Raw genomic sequence first — 20,429 nt, forward strand, 5'->3', positions numbered from 1 at the left:
GGTGGCCACCGCTTCCAGCTGTCAGATCCGGTTCTGCTGGCAGGAACAGACACAGGTTAAGGTGGGTGTGTGTACACCCAGCCAACAGTCAGCAAAATACAGTTCCTTCCTGGGGGGAAAAAACCTCCACTTCCAGATAGCAGGAACACAGAGTACGTGCAGTGACTTATGTACTACTTAGAAAGTCAGAAGTGAGGAGTGGAGACGCCAGCTCTTCCAACTTCCACAAACTCGGCTACAAGCTGCAAGTATACAGAAGGTTAACGACTGCAAAAAGCTCAGAAGCAAAAACGTGTACGTACGGCACAAAATGGCTGAGTTGTTTACCTGTAGGGTAAGCTGATAACTCGGCAGAGTTATGATGTCTCTCCCAGGCTTTTATGGAGTGGTGTGATGAGATGATGAGTGACAGCTGACAGCTCTGGTGCACCTGGTGATCCCCTCAGGCAACTACGCCCTCTAGTGCCTAAAACCCGGCAACAGGCAGGGCGCCCTCTGGTGATGAGCCAGCAGTACCTCCTCTTCGGGCAGCCCACACAACATTCCCTCGCCAATCAACTTTTTAATCAAACTACTCTGTTCTTCTGAACAATGTCTTGAACGTCCCATTTTCCTCGGGCTTTCAAAGAGAAAAGCATGTTCAACAGGTGCTGGCTTCATCCTTAAATAGGGGACACCTGATTCACACCTGTTTGTTCCACAAAATTGACGAACTCACTGACTGAATGCCACACTATTATTTTTGTGAACACCCCCTTTTCTACTTTTTTTTTACTAATAGCCTAATTTCATAGCCTTAAGAGTGTGCATATCATGAATGCTTGGTCTTGTTGGATTTGTGAGAATCTACTGAATCTATTGGTACCTTGTTTCCCATGTAACAGTAAGAAATATACTCAAAGCCTGGATTAATCTTTTTAGTCACATAGCACTACTATTATTCTGAACACTACTGTACATGTTGCTGAGACCCTTTCTGAGCCAACTCAAGAGTCATTGTTAAATGTCTTAACAATAATCTTAGAGAGTAACGATCAGATATTCTTTGATATTGAAACAAAATATCACTAAAAAGCAATCAAGACATTTCAGTTGGAAAATGATGAGCAGCATGTAGGGACCAAGGACCAGGAATCCACAGATGGGTCTCCCAGTGCTGAGGAATCATCCAAAGCTTGATCCTCTTTCTCAACACTGCATTATTCAGACATCCAGTCGACATCAAGTCCGTGTCCATCAAGATCTTCCAGCTCTTGCCCTGCCATCAGTATCTCTGAGCCCAGTGTCAATCAGCAGCTTTTGAAAAAGGCTCACAAACGTGCCAAATCTGAGTCTGAAATAGAGCTCCAGAAATTTGTCATGCTAAAAGAGCTGTCCATCACTGTGCGGTCTGGTTTCAAGAGTCCTGGGATGCAGAGTTCACATTTGGAAAACAAGTGGCAGCTGAGTCGAAACAAGTTAATGATCCGACATTGAGAACAAGAGCCAAGAAATCTATTGTGACAGTTTTGTATGACGTACAAGAGCAAGATCAGGATTTGACCTGCGGTGTGCACTATGGAGCAGGAACACCCTACATACACCACAAGGTGTGTTCCAAGCACAAACCTCAAGGCCAAGTCCATTCACCACCATTACTGTATCTGACCAACACACACACACAGGCCACCGCAGGTTCCACAGCAGCAGCCAAGCTCTACGCAACTCCTTCACGACACGGAGGAAAATATAGACAAGTAAAGTTACACAATGTACTTTGTACATTTAATATTATTTTTATAGAATCTGTTTTTGAAAGTGTTATTTTCTAATGTGTGTAACAACACAACACTTTTAGCACCTTTTGTAGAAATAACTCTGTGTCACAAGCAGGAAAGGGGGGCCTTTTGGAGGAGATGAGGGGAGAGAGGTAGGAAGGAGGGATGGAAGAAAGGGAGAGACGAAGGAGGGAAGGAAGGAAGGAAGGAAGGAAGAGATGGGGGAGAAAGGGAGAGAGTAGGATTACTTTTGGTCTCAGTTAATGAAGCTGAAGCTACTGTTTATCGTCGTGACTAGCAGTTCCATAGGTCACTGTACATGTGTGCGCGCGTGTGTGTGTGTGTGCTGTGCCAAGTGGCTAATGGGAGTGTGACAAATAAAAATGATCTGTTTCAAGTTACAGGTTATTATACTTGAAATTTCTATGGGTTCTAAGAGGTTATGAGCCTACATGCGGATGTTCTGGCTGTAATAGATACATTTGTTTACAATTTAATTGCATTATGCTGCACTTTATGTTTTGCTTTACACTTTGAAATTGTTGAATGTACAATTCTTTAAGTTGCATAAAAACTTGTTGTAACTTGTTGCTACAATTATCCTGTTTATGTTGTTTTTCTTCTTTGAAAATCAAATGTACACCAGGCAACCGTCAATACAAAGAAACAACTTTAAAGAAAGCATTCCAGTGTTAATGTAGGGTCACCATTGCAGAAAAAGTATGGGAACCTATGATAGAGTGTATCACGCTGATGCACATGATAAATGTGGTTTTCCTGCCATGTAACATGACCTTGTGGTGAGAGAAAATATTTTTTCATAAGGTCTCTTTGATTTTTGCCCCCTTGGATGGGATTGTGTGATGTGCAAGCTTCCACATCATAAAATGCCCCAGGACCATCTTGCCTCCATTCACCTGCCATCCCATCATGGACCTCGTGGAAATTTCCACAAGGTGCATGATGGGAAATAATCTCAAAAGAATCGAGTTTTAGTCTTGTAATTAGTGACCATGTTATGGCCCAGTCACACGGCAGTTAACGAAGGCCAACGAAGCCCAAACGAAACAAGAAATCTGGACTTTCATTGACTTTCACTGGCATCGTTTAACCTTTGCTCAGCTTCGTTCCTGCAGCGGCCGCTTTGTCAGGATTTTAAAACAGTCGAAAAATTTGAACGAAGGGCAACGAAAACCTCAGTTCATCTGTATTCATCCATTTGCTTAGTTTTTGTAATGTTAGCATTTAGTTTGACTTCGTTTGACCAGCTGAATGTTTTCACACAGTGTAGAAGCCGGTTTGTGAGTGCTGCTGCTGCCGCTGCATTCATGTACTGTTGGAAATTACAAGGCAAACTCAGCCTACTTGCTTGGATTTTTTTATCTGGGTGGGGGGTCAGCTTCACTGGGCTCAGGCACCTTATATAGGCCAGAATTAATCTTTTGTGTGGATACAATTAATTTTTTGCCACAAGCAACTGCTGAATTTGAAACAACAAAAAAGTTGTGTAATTTCCTATGGTACTTGAACGCAGCGGCAGCAGCAGCAGCTCCTGTGTGTGCTTATTTGTTTTTTTTTTTAAATATAACAATATGAGTGTAGGGATGACAATCCAGCCCTTATTTACATGCGGCAACTGGTAGATAATTCAAATGATTATATAAAGAGCTGTTCTGGAAGGCAGAATTCCCATTGTGGATCTGCTGCATCTGGTTGAAATAACGTACATGCGTGTCAATGCGCGTTCACATGGACTTATCAATTTACTGCTCTGATATATTCAGTGATCTTTACACTCATTTATTCCCCCTTTTGACAGTGTTCTGTTATAAATCAATATGTATGGCTTAGTAACATAATACAGTGATACAGCAGTGACCACGGCACACCAGAGTTTTTGTTTTTTTTAATTGGAGCAAGACAGAGTGCGCAGTGTGTCGTCAGACAGTGTGGATTCTGATGATGAAGATGATGATCCCTCTTTTGTTCTGGACGAGGAACCAGAGCAGGTGAACCCACCGATGTGCGCACAGATCTCCACAACTTCTGTTTGCAGTTTTTCCAGGACTCAGGTGCTGTGAGCTCCATCCCACCGCCGAGTCAAGAAACGCAGAGATGCAAACACACATTGTTCCAGCAGTGACTCCAGGCACGTTTCGTTTTAAAATGTCGAGATCAGTGTTGGCTTTGGTTTCATTTTGTTCCTCTTTCGTCCCTTTTGTGCTCTTCATTTTGCTTCCTGGTCCGGCACTGAACAAACAGCTTGAATTCTTCACATTGATCACTTTGTCCGTGTTATAAACTGAGAGCAGCTGAGGCACAGACAGCGGTGTTGTTTTCGTGACTTCACTATATAAATGTGAAATATGTGAATGTGGACAAAGAAATGGTTCACTAATTTTTCCCCGTGTTCATGTTCTCCACCAAAGCTCCGCTCTCCATGTGCTGTTTACATGCATGTGGACTTGTGTGTATTGGTGCCACTTTAATAAATGAGAATATGTGTTTCATCATAGATTTCCATTTTCACTTTATATGGCCCTGAGTGTAACAGTATAAGGCTGTCAGCACTGGTAATTTCAAAGATGTGTTCTTTTTTAAGGCAGTCCAGAACGCATTGTTCTGGACTTACGTTGTGCTGATAATAGAGCCATCCAGTTTAAGTTGATTTTTCTTCAGTGGAAAAAGGCAGGTGTCTTTTTTTTATTTTTAATGAGCTACTGATTAAACAGAATGATGCTTTGTCCATAATGTTCCCAGATCTGTCTTTGATCACTGTGCTGAGAAATATGGGCTGAACAGTTACAAACAACAGGACCAGATGAAGTCACTCCTCAGCAGAAAAAATGCCATTTTTCCAACCAGTGTCAGCTGCAGTTAACTGTTAAAGAACGGTTGATTTTAGATGGATGAGTTGAGTTTCGGCACCAGACTGGTAGACCCTGAGTTCTTTGGGTCTGTCCTGGATCAGCAAGACTCTGTTACAAAAAGGACAGTTTAATTCATTTCATGTAAAGGTAATCATACCAGATCTGATGTTCTCACCGTCCTGAGGTCATGCAGAAGCTCGTTCAGGAATGAGACCCTGAACACAGTTTACAGTAAAGTTTTATAGACATCTATTGACCTCATTGATAAAGAAGTGCGTGTGCTTACATGATCAAAAATGCCATGTCATGTTTAGGCCATGTGGCTAACTAGGTCAGTCTTGAAAGATGTGAAAAGCAGGGCTTTGTTTTAGTGGAACCGCTGCCTGCTGTTTACGTCTTTTCACGTGATAACAAGATAATGAAAGGTGCATAGCTTTTACAAGATATACTTTTGGTGCAGAAAACTATCTTAACAAAAGTACAGTAACTTACTGTGCAGATATCAGGAACATATTGACCCAATGCACCATTGCTGTTAACCTCACATAGCACCCAACAGACATGCAACAATGTATTAACATGGATTTAGAGACTCTGAAATCAATAATATATGACCTACGTAATTTATTTACAGTATAGAGAAAAATACAGTTGATATAGATCTGTGGCCTTCCTACTGAAACATGGTGTACACCAAAACCCAGAAACTGGCATAAGCACAAAAAAACTTTGGATGTATCAAAGTGTACCTAATCCAAGCAGGTTCCGTTTGTACATCCCAATCAACGTGGAATTGAGCGCACATGCACACACACCAAGCTCCTCCTTTTCCATGTCCTTACTCAAATATGCAAATTCATCTAAATAGGCCCTGGGAGCTGGGAATCCCCACTCCATCAGATCAGTCAACATGAACACAGAAAAGAAATGATAGATGACTGGACATGACATGAAGACCCGCAGGGATAGTTTATTTGGTACCCTTGCAAATGGAATAAGCAAGAAACGGGAAAAAATGTTAGTGGGAGCGTGTGTATATGAGGCCGCTGTGAGCTCAGAGCAGCACACACACACACACACGTAAATTTAAAGACATTAGATTCGCCGGCTGACAGTTTGTGACCTTCACAACTTTACACACGCGTTTATTGACAAATACTAAATACAGGGAGACAGTCGGGGGCCTGTTAAGAATCTGCAGCTGTAGTGTCACCATCAAGAAAAAGAAAACACATCAGTAGTAATAAGAAAAAACATATTTGAATGCGCACATGTCCCAGTGTGCCCGCTCTGGTTTTTGTTCTGAACAATTACAGGAATTAACTATTTACCCACGCCATCCATCGCACACCGTGCCAGCCTCCAGCCAGTTCCCACGCAAACCCAATGCATTTGTACATCACATATGATTTGTACATTAACAACAATGTACATTAATAACAAAAACAAATTCATCATGTGATGGCGCCTTTATAGCAATACGTGTGCAATCAATAGCTACGATTACATTAAGGAAACCGACTGTCACTGCAAATTGTGCTTTAATGTTGGAATGTGATGTACCTGGATGACATTCGGATGATTGTGTTCCACACAGCTGGTATGGCTCGGCACAAGGTTGACTGGCACACTCCTGACCGATCAGCCAGCTCACGCTGGAATGCCCCTGTTTTCAGGAAGCCCAGCATGGTCAGCACCTGTGTGGGCACAGACAGCCCCTGCCTCCTCGCTGTATTGCATTCTGGGCAGGCCACAGCTCTGCGCACAACTCCAATGAGACTGGCCTTGGTAATTGAAATCAGCTTATTAGCCAATTATCATCATTTGCAAGTAAATTCTCACGTTCCCTGAATACACACTGATGTCAGATTGCACCATTTGCAAGGTCCTGTGATGCTAATGCAGCCATTATTTATGCCATTTTCCTCATCACTTTGCACATGCTTTTATATCCGCCCATATACAACCCCTGGCAAAAATTATGGAATCACCGGCCTCGGAGGATGTTTATTCAGTTGTTTAATTTTGTAGAAAAAAAGCAGATCACAGACATGACACAAAACTAAAGTCATTTCAACTGGCAACTTTCTGGCTTTAAGAAACACTATAAGAAATCAGGAAAAAAAAATTGTGGCAGTCAGTAACGGTTACTTTTTTAGAGCAAGCAGAGGGAAAAAAATATGGAATCACTCAATTCTGAGGAAAAAATTATGGAATCATGAAAAACAAAAGAACGCTCCAACACATCACGAGTATTTTGTTGCACCACCTTTAGCTTTTATAACAGCTTGCAGTCTCTGAGGCATGGACTTAATGAGTGACAAACAGTACTCTTCATCAATCTGGCTCCAACTTTCTCTGATTGCTGTTGCCAGATCAGTTTTGCAGGTTGGAGCATTGGCATGGACCATTTTCTTTAACTTCCACCAAAGATTTTTAATTGAACTATTTGCAGGCCAAGACATTGACCCTATGTGTCTTTTTGCAAGGAATGTTTTCACAGTTTTGGCTCTATGGCAAGATGCATTATTATCTTGAAAAATGATTTCATCATCCCCAAACATCCTTTCAATTGATGGGATAAGAAAAGTGTCCAAAATATCAACGTAAACTTGTGCATTTATTGATGATATGACAGCCATCTCCCCAGTGCCTTTACCTAACATGCAGCCCCATATCATCAGTGACTGTGGAAATTTACATGTTCTCTTCAGGCAGTCATCTTTATAAATCTCATTGGAACGGCACCAAACAAAAGTTCCAGCATCATCACCTTGCCCAATGCAGATTCGAGAGTCATCACTGAATATGACTTTCATCCAGTCATCCACAGTCCAAGATTGCTTTTCCTTAGCCCATTGTAACCTTGTTTTTTTCTGTTTAGGTATTAATGATGGCTTTTGTTTAGCTTTTCTGTATGTAAATCCCATTTCCTTTAGGCGGTTTCTTACAGTTCGGTCACAGACGTTGACTCCAGTTTCCTCCCATTCGTTCCTCATTTGTTTTGTTGTGCATTTTCGATTTTTGAGACATATTGCTTTAAGTTTTCTGTCTTGACGCTTTGAGGTCTTCCTTGGTCTACCAGTATGTTTGCCTTTAACAGCCTTCCCATGTTGTTTGTATTTGGTCCAGACTTTAGACACAGCTGACTGTGAACAACCAACATCTTTTGCAACACTGCATGATGATTTACCCTCTTTTAAGAGTTTGATAATCCTCTCCTTTGTTTCAATTGACATCTCTCATGTTGAAGCCATGATTCATGTCAGTCCACTTGGTGCAACAGCTCTCCAAGGTGTGATCACTCCTTTTTAGATGCAGACTAACGAACAGATCTGATTTGATGCAGGTGTTAGTTTTGGGGTTGAAAATTTACAGGGTGATTCCATAATTTTTTTCCTCAGAATTGAGTGAGTCCATATTTTTTTCCCTTTGCTTGGGCTAAAAACGTAACCGTTACTGACTGCCACAATTTTTTTTTTTCCTGATTTCTTATAGTGTTTCTTAAAGCCAGAAAGTTGCTATTTGAAATGACTTTAGTTTTGTGTCATGTCTGTGATCTGCTTTTTTTCTACAAAATTAAACAACTGAATGAACATCCTCCGAGGCCGGTGATTCCATAATTTTTGCCAGGGATTGTATATGGGCGGATATAAAAGCATGTGCAAAGTGATGAGGGTGAGCTCAAAAGGTGATCAGCTACTGAAGAGTCAAGTTCAGGAGGCAGAGTTTGGATGTTGGAAAGGTCACCAAGCTGTATTCTGGGTACACCACATCACGAATGTCCATCCATGTGTATCCTGACCTTTGAACTCTGACCCTTCATGGTGTTTTTTTTTTTGTTATACAAAAGCCATTATTCCCTTATGGAAAAGGAATTCTTCACTGGGAGCGGTGATCCTTGTTAAAGCAGCAGATTTAAGTGGACATTTGCATCACACAGATCATCACTGAGTCTGTGTCTTCCGGGCAGCTTTCTCACACACACTCACTCTTTTATTTCCATTGTTGCCTTTTATTCACTCACACGCACACAAACAGTCGCATACTTAAAGAACTCACAAACATGCGCCCGCTCGCGCACGCATATACGGTGGACCTGATCTTTACCTCCTTTTGTTTCTTGTGTCAGTGGGCACTCCTTGCTCCGCCCACATGATAGCACCGTTCCCAGGACCCTTACTTCCTGCATTCACCCTGTTCCCATGGCAACTAAGCTTTAAATGGGTAGAGCCTTTGCTATCAGCCAGATTTGTCAATACCAGCTCGCCGAACACTGACACTGGGAACCAGCCTCGCTATCTCTGTTCTTGTTGCTTCACGCCTTTAGGTGTCACCACATTTCCCGTTCGGCTCTAGGACACACCTACTTGTCAAGATGGTCCACCCCACTGAACACTCTTTCATACACACACAGTTTTTGTGGATACACCCTCACAGTGAGATAGCTGCTTTGACTGACAGTCGGACAGGCTTCCAAAAGGCAGAGAGGAAATGTTCTTTGGTAAACCGATGAGGTGTGGAGACAGAGCAGTGATATCCTACAGCCCCACAGTGCCACGCCACTGATATATGTTCAAAGGGCTTTTCTGTGGCCTGTTTTCCTTTCTCTTTTGAGGAATCCATGTGTTTTTGATGGCCCCTGTGCTGCTCATTTCCTCCCTACGGCAGGGGCTGAACAATCTTTCATTTCATATCTTAATAAACTCACAGGGAGAACACCGGGGTGTGAAGAGAGACAGTATCAGTGTGTGGAAACGTCCGTGTGGGTTACAGCAGTAGTTCCCAGCGTCTTGTTTTCCAGTGTGTTGTGTGCATGTTTTCTTCTGTGCATGCTTGTTTGTGTAGTTTTTGGAATCACTGTTAGCTTCTGCTGCCATCTTCAGTAGTCTTCATGGGGCTCCCGAAATGAAATATTCTAAGCATTAATATAACAATAAACATGAATTACAGCAAAAATGCATCAAATAAAACACAAATGCTTAATAGTAAATATGCATCAACAATAGAATAAAACTGAACGTGATGTTTAAGGGCCCTGTCCCAGTGGCGTTTAGGAGGATTTGCATATGGATTGCTCATATTTGCTTAACATCCGCAATATGCGTGAAACATGCTTGTATGAGTCGGCTGACACCCGCACACGTCCGCAATTATCTGCAGAGGCACGTTTTTCCGTTACCAGGACTTTTGAGCTGCACAAAATTTTGGCTGCAGATGACATCCGCCTTACATATTCCATACATACTCAATACATACACAAACATACTCAATCTATGCGCTGTATATTCTCCGTCATCTGCTGATATCCGCAACTGACAGGGATTTACGGCTTGGTAGTGGACTGGGACAGTGTGTAAAATGGATATTTTGCATGTCCATCATGTCCACATCACGGACTAAAATAAGTTGTAGCGACTGCATACAGATTGGCCACGAATAAAGCGTTTTTATTACGTCTGATTTGCGTCTGATTTGCGGCGGATGCAAATCAGATGCAAATCAGATGCGCTGTGTTCACAGCTGGACGCCGTTCTTTGTTCTACCGGTTACCATGCGCTCTGCGCTGGACGCTGCGTATATAAAACAATTATTTCATTATTGTGCAAATTGGCTGTTGAAAACGGCTCTAATCACCTCCTGAATCACAGGAAGCTGCGCGTGTTTGTGAGAAAGCATTTTGAGCCGTCTAAAAAGGTAATTATTTGACTTGTTTACATTGTCAAGGCTTGATAAAACAGTTACGTGTTTTTTCCTTCTTGTCTGCAGCTGTTACAGTATTTATTCCTATGTTCATAACAGATTTAACTTCTTGTTATAATCGTTCAGACAAGCTACGCTCTGATGTGATCTGCTGACATCACCACTCGCCCTGTTCACTGCTTCTTTACTCCAATCAACTTGTCCAAGTCCAGCAAATGCTCCAGAGGCTGTATTGTTGGTGTGAATAGTGATGCTGAAAAGTGTGAGTGCGCTTCATTTATGACCACAACGCAGATGCCATGCACGTGCAAACACATGCTCGATGCATTCATAATACACCCGTAATACTGCCATGATAATCGCAATGCGTCAGATCCGTTTCCTCACTACATGCGTTATACAACCATGATTGTTCTTCATATATTCGCTATATATTATTAATATATCTGTAATTCATACTGGGTCTTTTGTCATTTTTAGCCATTTTTGTTGCGGACGACAAGGAATGCCCGTAATTTGTATACTCAATTCATGCGCAGTTAATCCTCTCCCCAGTGGGACAGGGCTGTAACATTTGTGTTTTTCTTGTCAAATTATAATTTCTTGTCAGTTGATAACACCAGCACTGGCCATGGTGGCTACCAACCGTAGGATTTGGAAATGAAAGAAACTGACAACCTCTGTAGATTTTAAACCCTTTTTGGCACATTTAATTTCACATTTCTTCCATTTCCATGATGGACACTTACCCTGGACCCTGTCGTGTGGCAGGCTTGATATGCACTAAAATCCATTCTCATGCCGAACTGTTTTCAAAGAGGCAGTCTTATGCCTCTTATCCACAATGAAATGGAACAGCATTCAATGCACTTGTAAGTTTTTCGCATTAGATGCCTTTAAGTCTCTCATGTCCACATTTTATGTTGTGAATTGTTGCGCATTTTGTTCTGTTTTGCTGATAAGATGTTAAGTTTGTCTTCAAGAAAAAAAGGTTCCTCTCCATTGTCACTAATCTCTGTGTCCTGATTGGATACCACTGACATTTCATCTTATTGTGGGTATTATTTATGGTAATTCACTCTTCTTGTGAGCATGTGCTCCTTTACATAAATGTGGAATTCAGAATGTTTACACCTGTATTTTATAGAATTCTCATGACTCTGGCTTGGCATATTTATTCAAGCCTGTCGTAGTCAAAAAGGAACAAGAAATTAAGAAATACAAAAATGTTCTTGAATGAGGCCCACTGGGTACATATTGCACACAGTGATTTATTGGCACAAATGTCATTCTGTCACCGAGGACCCCACAACAGCAGGAGATGTAACAGATGTGTGTGAGAGTGAGGGTGGTACAACTAAAAACTGATTTTCTAAAGGTCCAGTTGACCTGACTCAGCCTACTTGAATGCTTTTCTAAAAGCACCCTGACTAGACTCCATTAAGTCCCCAAACCAGAATGTCCTTTGGAATATACTTTTATGACTTCAAAGCTAGATTTGTCCAAGCAAAACCTAAATGTACCTCCCACTGCAATCATTTCAACAATTAATCAGTAAAGATTAAGAATTAAATTATATACTAATGAAAGACAAAACATAAGGTCAAACTTGAAATGGCAGTATGAATGTCTCTCTGTCTGACTGAGAGCACACACAGTCACACCTAGAAGACATGTCTATGGGATATCTTATACGCAAAACAATGCTGATTTTTAGATTGATCTAAACAATCCTGATTTTTAGATTAATCTAAACAATGCTGATTTTTAGATTGATCTAATGTAAGATACATCTTGTGAAAGGGTGTGTCCTCATATGTTCTTTTACTCTGATGAGGTACAAAATTATGGCATTTATGTATTTATTTTTTACTTATTTTTGAGTTATTGTGTTAGTGAACTGTGGAGGGGGGAGGCAAGGACTCATTTATTCATTGATCCATTCATTCACTGCATTTTTGAGAGTTTTTGGCCTCGGCTTTTCCAAAGCTAAGGAATAAAAGTAGTTAATATAGTAATTGTTTCTATTCTGTAGAAAAATTGTATTGTGTTTTTTGCCTGGCTTAACTAATGTTTCTCACATGGCATATTTGATGAAGGTACACCAAGATCATTCATGTGCAGGTCATGAGACCCATCGGTGCTGGTGCTTATCCCAGGATTCTTTTGTGTCAAGTGTCTGCAATTCTTCCTGGACGTGACAGTCCATGTCAGGTTATATCCTAAGCCTAGTCTCAGCCTAGTAGTTTGACAGGCTTGTTTCACAATAACTTGTTTGTTGTGATCCTTTTTATCATCATCAGGACACGTAAATGAACAATTCCAGGATAAAATTGGGGAAAGTGAGTAACCACCCCAAACTTTTCTCAGTTGACAGCGATGCCTCTACCCCAATTTCAATGAAACATTGTTAAAAAATTTATGAACATGTAAGGATGTCTGTCAGATATGGGGTCCCATTAATTACATTTGATCCACAGGAGAACATTCGCTCTCCAGATTAAACTGGTTTGATCCCTGGTCAGAGATGTCTGACAATGTCTGTACCTTGTCAATAATGAGCCATGTCCTTCTGGTCCTACTGCTTTTTTTCACTGTATGGTTGTAAGACCAGGATGTTAATCAATGACCTGAAACAAAGATGGACTATCTTTAGCCTCTATGGAAGAGAGGGTATGTTGCAATGACTTTGCATCAAACAAGTGGTTACTGAGGGATGCTCAGATCAGACCCCTTAAGTAACCACTCCACTAAGTAACCACCACGTGGTTTGTTTCTCTGGGCACAGTTAAGCACACAACATCTAGTGCAGGAGTCTTCAACTCCAGTCCTCGAGGGCCAGTGTCCTGCAACTTTTAGACGTGTCTTGGCTTCAACACACCTGAGTCAATTAATAAGGTCATTGGCAGCACTCTGGAGAACTTGACTGCACACTGAGGAGGTAATTCAGCCATTTGATTCACGCCCTCGAGGACTGGATTGAATACCCTTGAACTCGTGCCTCAGTGCTGAGGACTCCAGCAACTATGAAAAGTCAATGTGACATTCATGCATCATCAGGTTGTGATAGTTAGATGTCTAATTTTCAGAGGTGGGGATGGACCCATTGTCTGCTTGGGTGTTTGCCACCCAGGACCAAGGTCAGTTCCATATTGTGGCAGGTGCAGGGACTACTTTGTTTTTGATACTTTGAAAGCATTTTCTCCTGTTGTATAACACAACTTTAATTTCCATTATGTTGTTTAAGGGTTTATAATAAGGTTTCAGTAAAAGATGTTAAGGTTGCCTATATACGTAAAACAGAAATACTACACTGAAAAAATTTGGCCAGTGGTTACTTAAAAAATTGTGGCAACAAAGTGACGCCTATTATAATTGAATAGATTTTAAGTTATACAATTGAGTAAAATGTATTGAATACATTAACTCAACAAAAAAGAAACTAGAAGCACTTGGAGAGTGCAAACCTCCGGCACGACCATGGGGTCACTGACGCCATAACATCTGCACTCCGTGGAATCACTGAACCTAAAAAAGTCTAACAATGATGATTGCTAGTAAAAAAAGTTTCATCTGCTGTGACTGGATAGCATGTATCCTTAGCGCTTGGCATCACAGTTTATTGTAACTTGCACCTTTCCCAGAAGCTACTGTCATCTGAGCACTGATATTGATATTGCATGTGCTTATAGACAAAAAGAAATGAGACAAAATTTAATTTATTATTCAACTAAACTGCAAATATATGATTTTTTTTAACATTTATGAAACACTTCTCTAAATAAATAACAGTAAATTCTGAAATAGAACTATTTTTTAAGTGTTGCATGTGCTACACAAGGCCATAGGGTCACTGACCCTAAAGAGATTCCCTCCTTGGCACCGTGATCTTTTCAACAGTTCAGTGTTACAACTATGATACATACACTTTTCTTTCCTTTATATTTGACATCCTTGACCATGAAAACATAACACTAGAACTTGGAATCACTTTTATGTCTTTATTAGTTCAAAAGTTATTGTATAAAAACTTTCGGTAATAGCGGTTTTCTTCTGGATCTAGCTCCATAACATTTGAAGCTACATCAAATCTGATGACACCTTACTGAATCAGTACAGATTCAGCTACAATTTGGTGTTAGTTGTGCATCTCTAGCTTAATTTGTCACCTCACACTGACACATTTTCTATTTTCCCTATATTTTTGCATATTCTGGATCACCAGATGCGGAATCCGGATCCGATCATCACCAAACTTTGTTGTTTGATAGAATATTTGACTATGTTTCACCCTAATTTTTTTCAAGCCTTTCTGCCTTGTTTTTGTGGAGTTAGAAACTAGAATGTCAAAATTCCCCCTATCCCGCAATGGTGAAGAATCCTTTAAAAAATTCCTGGATCTGGATCGTGATCCGGATCACCACTAAAATTTAATCACTTGTTCCTCTTGTCATTTCCAACCACTCCACAAAATTTCATCAAAATCCATTCAAAACCTTTTGAGTTATCCTGCTGACAAACAGACAGACAGACAAACAAACAAAGTCGACCGAAAACATAACCTCCTTGGTGGAGGTAATAAGTACATTTTAATAAAAGCAACAGTTGAAATGTGTTGGATTCAGTAAATGCACACAGCGGATGTCCTTCCTGACACAACTCCACATTACATGGAGAAATGCGGCAGGGGTGGGGTTTGAACTGGGAACCTTCCGCACTGGAACCAAAGGCACAAACCACTTGTCCACCACCCCTGCTAGCTGTACCTGAAATAATTTAACAAGTTGTAATTTGTATCGCAGCACTTTAAACTATTAAATACGATTATATGGCTTCGACACTACGTGTGCTCTGATTGGCTAATTACTGGTCAGATATTTTCCTACATCGGACCAGTTGCAACGCCTATTTTCGTTACAAACCAGGAAGTGAAAAACACGATTAGGAAAACCAATTCAGACATGAACGTACTCCATAAATATCTAAACAGCATCGGAAAAAACACAGATTGAAAGCTTTTCAGCTAACGACTGGACCATCTGTTAAGCTAGGTGAGGTGGAGAAAGCGAGTGAGCCCAGCACCATCAGCAGCATATTCAGGCGATACTGTAAGTTTGCTTGCTTGGTTAATAATCCTTTAATATTGAATGTCACTTTGTTGCCATGTGGAGTTGCGTCAGAAACATTTTTGCTCAGATACTTAATAAATATAAATCAGCTTGCCTTGTGAAATTGACTAAGGTTCACTAAATATATTTTGGTGATATAACTTATTTCAGCTGTTGCTTTTCTTAACGTACTTAATTTTTTGTTTAAGTTTAGTTAACCTATTCAATACTTTTTAATAAAAATTGTAGAACTTAAATTCTATTCAGTTATGTGTCACTTTTGAATTTTTACAGTGTACATAAAGTTTCTGTAGTTTTTTTTGGATACAGGATGGGGAGTACTGCCGCATGTGTCAAGGACACACAATCTTTTTTCTCTATGTAATTTCCAAAGGAAGATATTACAGTATATGTTTTGTATGTTGGTCCTGATTTAAAGTTTTCATTGACCTGTGTGTCTTTACAGGAGAAACCGTATAAATGCAGTGAGTGCAACAAAGCTTTCAGCCAGAAGAGAGGACTGGACGAACATATGAGGACTCACACGGGAGAGAAACCTTTCCAGTGCGATGTGAGTGTTTAACCATTTCCACTTCTGATCCTTCAGTCACCACTGTCCTCACCGGGTTGATCACTGTGTATGTGTGGCTGAGGATAAGCGATGGTGTTCTAGAGGCCGCTGGCAGGAGGCCAGATGTGGGGAGGAAGTGAGGGGCTCAGTATGAAGCAGATAGTGATCTTGCTGCTCTGGAGGAGCCGAGTGGGCTGATCTCACGTAAACACATTGATAGGATCAGAGGGAGAAATTACTCTGTGCTTATAATAGTGAAGCAGTAATAATTATCCTTAGAAAATGAGGGGGGAACACAGCGCCCAGTTTTGTCTTGAACTTTTTGAATGCTTTTTCAGGATTTTGATCATTACAACATAGAAATACAGACGGGAGTAATGTGTTACAAAAGTAACACAATTACAGAAATGTATTACTTTTTGCTGTAACATAGTCATGTAAGGCATTACTAATAAATTTTCAGTAATATGCTTGTTACATATTTCAGTAACGTGCATTACAACACACTTTTAACATGAAAACCGTCTCGTGTGGGGCTGTGGAGTGCGGCTTTTCCACATTGATTTAGTCAAAAGCTGCACTGATAAATCCGCTGTGCACTCTGACAAATACAGTAAAACCCTGATCAAATCCAATATGAATCAGCCTGGTAAAGTTTTTTTGATTAGTCAGGTAAATTTGATTTCCTAAAAAAAAAACTGTTTCCTCTCACTTTCGTCAGCAGGTGCAGCGAGCAGACAGTGTTTGTTGCAGGGATCAGCACACAGCGCTGTGTTTTTAAAAATACACAAACACACTGATTCACTTTAAATATGCAATAAGTCACTTTTTGATCCTCGAGAGTACACATCCGTATCGCTGTTTGATAGCACGGATTTGCGGAGCTGATACCTCTTTCTTTTCATGTCTGTTCTCGTTCACACACAGACCATGCAGTGGCAGAACCACCAACCTCCACCCCACCCTTATCCCTTAAAGATCTTTTGAAGACTTTTTAGTGACAGTTTTTGCACATATTCTTCTTCTTATTATTAATAATAATAAATAGATTCTACTATTTTGAAAAAATGTTATTACTATTATTATTATTCTGTAATATTTAAGAATAATCTAATGCAGTTTGAACCATTGTGAATTTGAAACCAAGATGGGTTTTGACTGATTTTTGTCTGAGTCCACTGAATCGAGCATGTGCAGCAGAGCTGGCTGAAACTCCACAGCTTTGACCAGAAGACTGTGTGCAGTCACATGTCCTCAAGTCTTGAAAAATTAGTACTTGCATTTTCAGGTGATGTCCATCTTGCTGACAGACTACAGATTCCATGTGTGTAAAAAGTGTTGTTTATACACACACACACACACATATATGTATGTATATATATATATATACATATATATATATACATATATATATAAAAATAAAGAGAGAGAGCTTTCTCTGTTTGCCATGTGTTTTATTTCTTAGCAGTTGCAGGCTATGTTAAGCCTATATGTTAATTTTTGTAAAGTTGGACTAATATTACTGAGCTATATCCCTTGAGGCTGAGGGCGAATCCTATAAGTGCACTTTATAACTTTTGATAAAGCACAAGTTCTGTCCATCATATCAGCATGCAAGCAGGCATAGGTGTCCCATCTCGATGGCACCCGGAGGGTTTTGAACATGTGCATCACACTCGAGGCCGCCGGCCGATTTTGACCAACTGTGTGGACTTCGGCAGATGGCTGAACATTTTGGAACTGAAATCCGACACTTTTATCGTGTCTATTATAAAACCAGATTTAAGGATTACATTCTTGATTTAACAGTTTAAATCCAATTAAAAACAAGATTGCCTGTCATTTGTTGTGAATGTAAAAGAAGTTACAAAAAAGTAATTGTAAAAGAATACATCTTATTTTTGGTTTACTACAAGTTAACAATATTTTCTGTTTGAAGTGAGTCAAAAATATGTTTTGATCAGTTTTATCGAGTAAATCCTTCTGTGTTCAACAGTTTATAATACAGTAGTACCAAGCATTTTATATCAAAACAAAGATAGAGAATATCCTCTCATTTGAGGAAGACAATTATGTTTTTCTTTATGGTTTTCTTTCTTTCAAAATAGTTGATTGTTGTTTTTGTGAATCCGCTAATTGTTTTAGGTCAAACCCGAATAAGTTTTCAATCTGAAACATTTTATAGATCTCTAAAGTTTTTTTTTTAAATGTAACACATGATCTAGTGAAAGCATTCTGGGAAGCAAGATGCCATTTAAGCATTATTAGATTGTGGGCTGTTCTTATTACTTTAGGTGGTTCAGTCAGGAAATCGATACTAGAACCAAAACATCTGTTAATGCTGCTGTGATTATATGACAACAATCCTGGGTCGAATTCCAAACCCAACTCTATTGATTCATCACAGCTTTAACACCTTTCTAATCTGTGGTTTGTGGCATTGCCTTTAGTTCTAAACCAGACGTCTGTGGAGAATTGTCTGCAGTTATTTTTAAGACCACAAAATCAAAATCCTCTTCACTGCCAGTGAAGCGTCTCCAGAAATCATCCCTCAGCACCATCCAACACTCATATAGATTCTTTTCTCACTTTGGGAGACATGTTCTTGTATTGTATACTACACTATTAAAGATACATAACATGTGCGTGTTATTTTTTTTTTTAGGGTGGATTATTGGCCAGACAAAAGAGTTACACAATTGCAGGGACATTTTCCAGACAAGCTAAAGGGATTTTTAAGCCGTGTCTGTCATAAGAGCATTAAAAATGTTGTAGAAACATCCAGTAACATCTGTTTTGAGATGAGACACGGCCCCTCACTCATCAGCTTCTGACACATTTTCAATTTATGAAATTCAAAGTGTCCTGGATCAAATTGGTAGTCTCACTATAGTTAATTCCACTTGAACAGCACATGATGCCAAACAAATTTTCCGTGTCTGAAAAAAGCCGAAAGGTTAAATAAATGTTGTTTGAGACTTTGAACAGCTTTCAAGAGAAAATCTGATTCATCTTGTTTCTCTTTATCTTTTCCCACTCCTCTGTGCCTCCAGAGTGGCTATTGAGTTTCTCTACACAGTGTGTTACCAAACAAGATACGTAAGTATCTGGCTGTGAAATAAGTTTGCATCCAGTGTTGCCAGATTTGCCAAAAGGAACAAACAACCGTGGTTGCAAAAACAAGCCCAAAAGAATTGACATAACTTGTGGTAAAATGTTTACATACACTCATCATGGGCATGGATATCATGGTAATTTTGGCCTTTTAATGATGTCCTTGAGTTGTTCTTTTGCCAGGGTGGAACATCATTAATGACTTTAAAAAACAAGAATTGGGTGCACAAGTTATAATTTATTTTGCATCTTCTCTAATCCACACAGGGTTAAAATGATACATACAGACTCAAATATATACCTTCACCCACACTAATATTTGGTTAAATGTCCCTTAGCAAGCTGCACCTCAACCAGATGCTTTTGGTAGCCATTAGTAAATTTCTGACCTGCGCTGTTCTGCTCACAGTCACATTCACACACACACACACACAGATGTGCACCCACACCAATGACTTCATGAATGAAACTCGGCCAATAAAGGATAGTTGTGTAAAAATTATATATATATATATATATATATATATATATATATATATAATGTGTATGTGTGTGTATATATATGTGTATGTATATATATATATACATATATATATACGAGGTCTGTCCGTAAAGTATCGTACCTTTTTATTTTTTTCAAAAACTATATGGATTTCATTCATATGTTTTTACGTCAGACATGCTTGAACCCTCGTGCGCATGCGTGAGTTTTTCCACGCCTGTCGGTGACGTCATTCGCCTGTGAGCACGCCTTGTGGAAGGAGTGGTCCCGCCCCCTCGTCGGATTTTCATTGTCTGGAAATGGCGGAATGAAAAGGACTTTTTTTTCCATCAGAATTTTTTCAGAAGCTGTTAGAGACTGGCACCTGGAAACCATTCGAAAAATTTATCTGGCTTTCAGTGAAAATTTTACGGGCTTCACAGAGAATAAGGACTTTAACTACAGGTTTAAGGACCCCTTTAAAAGACGGTCGGTGCGCCGCGCTGCGAGCTGCGACGATGCAGCACAAACCACTGGATCATTTCTAAGCTGATGCCTCTGTGGATACCGCCGCGCGATTCGCTGATGAAGCGAGACAAAGGAACACCTCCGTTTCGGAGTGTTAGAGGACAAGTTGGGACATGTCCAGCTCTCCACAAGTTCTTTTATACTCACTTGACTGGTAAGCACTGAAAGCCGAGATAGACATGTCCCAACTTGTCCTCTAACACTCCGAAACGGAGGTGTTCCTTTGTCTCGCTTCATCAGCGAATCGGTCGTGACGCGCGAAGCCTCCGCGCGGCTTTCCATGACAAAATCTCTTGT

General features: G+C 40.1%; 1 protein-coding gene across 1 annotated transcript in view; it reads left to right on the top strand.

The window, feature by feature from the left end:
* The window catches only part of prdm5 (PR domain containing 5), a 236,592-nt gene that overhangs the window by 208,052 nt on the left and 8,111 nt on the right, over positions 1-20,429 (top strand). Inside the window, exon 15 of the mRNA XM_034180554.1 lies at positions 15,905-16,009. Coding sequence (XP_034036445.1) covers positions 15,905-16,009 — 105 coding nt within the window. The remainder of the gene's footprint in view (positions 1-15,904; positions 16,010-20,429) is intronic.

This window comes from Thalassophryne amazonica, chromosome 10, assembly GCF_902500255.1.
Source record: "Thalassophryne amazonica chromosome 10, fThaAma1.1, whole genome shotgun sequence".
Lineage (NCBI taxonomy): Eukaryota > Metazoa > Chordata > Actinopteri > Batrachoidiformes > Batrachoididae > Thalassophryne > Thalassophryne amazonica.